This window comes from Buceros rhinoceros, unplaced genomic scaffold (genome assembly GCF_000710305.1).
Source record: "Buceros rhinoceros silvestris isolate BGI_N320 unplaced genomic scaffold, ASM71030v1 scaffold28759, whole genome shotgun sequence".
NCBI classification, from domain to species: domain Eukaryota; kingdom Metazoa; phylum Chordata; class Aves; order Bucerotiformes; family Bucerotidae; genus Buceros; species Buceros rhinoceros.
Genome location: NW_010430191.1, coordinates 22,359 through 26,001, shown reverse-complemented (window position 1 = coordinate 26,001; position 3,643 = coordinate 22,359). Strand labels below are relative to the sequence as shown.

Genomic DNA, 3,643 nt, shown 5'->3' with positions numbered 1-3,643 from the left:
GACGCTGGTGTGACTCCACGCATAGGGCAGCTTTTCTAGCTGGTTTGATGGCAAAGCCAAGGCCCCGAACAGTCACGTGCCGGGGGTTTGGTCTGTATAATGAGCTGCTGCTAGCGTAGAGTCGAGACAGTTACTTCCTTTCTAAACTGGAGCTTACTGGTCCCAGGCAGTTTTACTGGTGCCAGGCAGCTTTTTCAATAACAAGCAAGATAAAAGCTGAAGGGTCAGATGGAGAGCAGAAGATTGCAGCGATAGCTTGAAGTCAGGGTGGATCCAAGGTGGGGGAAGTCCATTACGGGGTCACTGGCTGTGGGATCGCAACTGCAGCGAGAAAAGTCCTTCTGAAGGCTGTTGTAGGCCTGGGGTGGTTCTGACCAAAACCTGGAAGGGAATTTGGAGAAGCTCTCTGCTAAGTGTCCTGTTGAAGCACTGAACAAGCTTGTCCCTCCCTCCTGCTGCGCTGAGGACTCAGTAGTGTTGGGGTGATGCTGCTTCCTCTGCCAAAGCGCACGAGTCTCATGCTGGCGGCGTTTCTCCCCGCAGGTGGTGTCAGCCATGGCCATCCTCTTCGCCGTGGTGGCGAGGGGCACCACCATCCTGGCCAAACACGCCTGGTGCGGGGGGAACTTCCTGGAGGTGACGGAGCAAATCCTGGCGAAGATACCGTCGGAAAACAACAAGCTGACCTACTCGCATGGGAAGTGAGTGGTGCCGCTCTCGGGGGCATGGAGGGGAGCCAGGAATGACCGGAGCACAGCCCTGCTCTGGTGTGGGGCTGTTGGGGGCTCTCGCCTCATTAGGGGTTTTTTTCCCCCGAACTTTGCAGCATAAGCAGGATTTGAGTGTAGCTTAAGCTGTGAATACCAGGAGGCAGCTGATACGGAATCAGGAGCTCTGTTTTCACAGCAGTTCCGGAGCTGGCGGCTGTGGGCAGCAAACGGGGCCGGCGGTGGTATTTGGCTTGTGGGGCCTTTTCCTGGCTTTTCGGAGGCTTTAGGTACAAACGTCCCCCTGCTCGGGTCACTCGTGGGCCCGGTTGCTTTCAGTGGTGCTGGCAGATGCTGCAGAGCCATCCTGGCAGGTCGGGCGCTGTGCTGGTGGGCCAGCTGCAGAGCCAGCTGTGGAGGAAGCCTGTGCAGAAGCACTGGACCCCACAGCGCTGTCTTTGGGATGGGCGGTGGGGCTGGATTCTCAGCGCAGCCCAAGCTGTCGCGTTAAAGCTGTCTGGGCCACCTGAGGATCCTGTGGTGAGGATTGGGGTGGACTTCCTGCGCCCTTCCCTGGCTTGGGAGCTCTCGGAGCCCCTGGGGCAGAGCTCCCTGAGGAACCCACCTGCCCCGTGGCCTGAAGTCCTTGGGGTGCTGAATCTTTGGGGTTGTCTACTGTAGTTCTGAGGGTACAGTCACTTGCTTTTGCTTTCACCTGTAGTGGACAATGCACTAAAACCACAGCAGCCGAAGGCAGGGAGTTGAACACGCCCTGAACCATTCTGGATGGGGTTTAGTTGTGCATGAACTAAGGGTTTGGCTGCCTTCTAGTGGGCCTCAAACAACAGCTTGGCTCAATTTCAGTAGGAAAACACCGCTTTGAGCTTGTTTACACCGTTTTTCAGGGTGCTGAGGATTGTGTTTAACATCTGTGTGGGTCAGCAGCACCAAAGGCATCTTTACACAGAGCGTTAACCCAGCCCCGTGCCTGGGTTTCATTTGTGTTCTGCTGGGGTTGCTTTTGGTTCACAACCCCGTGGTCACAAAACCAGGGTAAAGCAGCAAATGTCCCAGCGAGGTTCACTCGAGGATTATCCTTCTGGTCACCCCAGTAAACCACAGCTCACGTCACGTGCAAACTGGAGGATGTGTACGCTTAGATTAGGATTAGACCCAAATCTCACCCCTGGGTGTCCTGTCGAGGTTTTGTTTTTACAAGTAGCTGGAAAACTGTGGAACTCCACGTCCCACAAAGTTACTGCTGGTGGAGCATGTGGAGCATGTGAGGCTGGTGACCCTGCGTCCTGGAGGTGGTCTCTGGCTGATTGCAGCTCACAGGAATGGTGACACTGACCTGTTGGCATCTGTGGGTTCCTGCAGAGTCACTGGAACTTGCTCTTCTGCCTCAGGAGCCCTCGCAGGCCCTGCAGGCACTCACATCTTCTAGATTTGTCCCGTGGCAGCTCCAATGGACCTTTTTTTTCTGTTTTTCTGCTCTGCAGTTACCTGTTCCATTACATCTGCCAGGACAGGATCATCTACCTCTGCATCACAGACGATGTGAGTATTCTGGGACAGCTCCTGCACCGAGGGGCTCTCTGCAGGCTCTGGCTTCTCTGGTGTCCGTGTGTCAAAGAAAATCAACAGTGCTGCTAATCCAAGGTGCCTTCTTCCCCACTGAAGCCACTGCTCGTGTTTTCACGTCGGGTACAGCTTTGAAGCTGAAGCCTGGAGGTGTGAATAGTTAGTGTGGAGGTTAAGATCTTGGCTTTGACGAGTTTCTCGGGGCAGCAGAGTCCAGATGTAGAGGAGAGCCTCTAACTGTCAGCGAGACACCCGGAACACTCCTCACTTGGAGTGAGGAGGTAGTTGGTGGTGTTGAAGTGTTTCCTCACTGGATAAAGGCCCCGGAGGGGGGGTACCCACACTGGTAGCACACAGTCAGTGCTGTTGCCAACGGTGCCCAGGAAGCTGAGTGACCTCTGGCTGCGCGTCAAACCCTGGGATAACCGGTCAAACCCCACTGGGGTATGCACAGGCGCCTCTGAGCTGATAATCCAGTTCTCTGCGCTTCCTTATCCCTGACTTGCCCTGCTCCGGACATGGTCTCTTCTCTTCCTTCCTTCCAGGACTTTGAACGATCCAGAGCCTTCACCTTCCTCAACGAAATCAAGAAGAGGTTCCAGACCACGTACGGCTCGCGGGCGCAGACTGCCCTTCCCTACGCGATGAACAGCGAGTTCTCCAGTGTCTTGGCTGCCCAGCTGGTGAGACCCGCTGCTTGGTGGGATTTCCCTCACAAGCCCAACTCCTCCCCAAAATCCTCCCGCTTTCCCACTCAACCGGAGCACCATGCTGAGTCTGGGATAAAGCGAGCACGTGTAGCGTCCAACTAAATGAATTAAGTCAGGTGGGAAGTGGAGAAGGAAGGAGCTGCCCTGACTCAGAGGATCAATAGCCTCCTTAGCGCACAGAGCCTTGGGCCACCCGCCCTGCGCTTTGGGGCTTCTGCTGAAGACTCTTAAGAGTGGTGAATCGACTAAAGCCGCTCCATAACCTCGGCACTGGTGTTTGGGGATTGCTTGGGTTTTTTTGTTGAGACCTGCTGGGTTTAAAGATAAGGTGTCCTTGGAGTACTGGCTTCAGCGCTTGGGCGCAATCTGTGTCTGGGGCAGCGTGGGGTAGGAGGTTCCCAGTTTGCTCTGCTGGGGCTGGTGGGTGTGAGTGCTGCTGCGGTTCTCTGTAAGGGGCTCGGCCTTTTCCCTGCTGATCCGCTGTGAGATCTGGGGCTGCTGACGGTGACTGACAGTGCCTGAAGCGCTGACTTGCTGAATCGTGCTGTTCACAGGGGGAATGAGCGTAGCGAGTTGCCTTATGGGAGGAGCAGGAAGGCTGGCGAGCCACGGGGCTGATGTTCATCCGGGAACTCACAGCCT

The 3,643-nt window shown here is 55.7% G+C and overlaps 1 protein-coding gene across 2 annotated transcripts in view; it reads left to right on the top strand.

The window, feature by feature from the left end:
* The first annotated feature begins 555 nt into the window (after positions 1–555).
* The window catches only part of VAMP7 (vesicle-associated membrane protein 7), a 5,794-nt gene continuing 2,706 nt past the window's right edge, over positions 556–3,643 (top strand). The window contains exons 1-3 of one of the 2 annotated variants that reach the window (XM_010142950.1): positions 556–701; positions 2,210–2,267; positions 2,837–2,974. In XM_010142950.1, the coding sequence (XP_010141252.1) occupies positions 556–701; positions 2,210–2,267; positions 2,837–2,974 (342 nt within the window). The remainder of the gene's footprint in view (positions 702–2,209; positions 2,268–2,836; positions 2,975–3,643) is intronic. The other variant, XM_010142951.1, reaches the window with a different exon arrangement.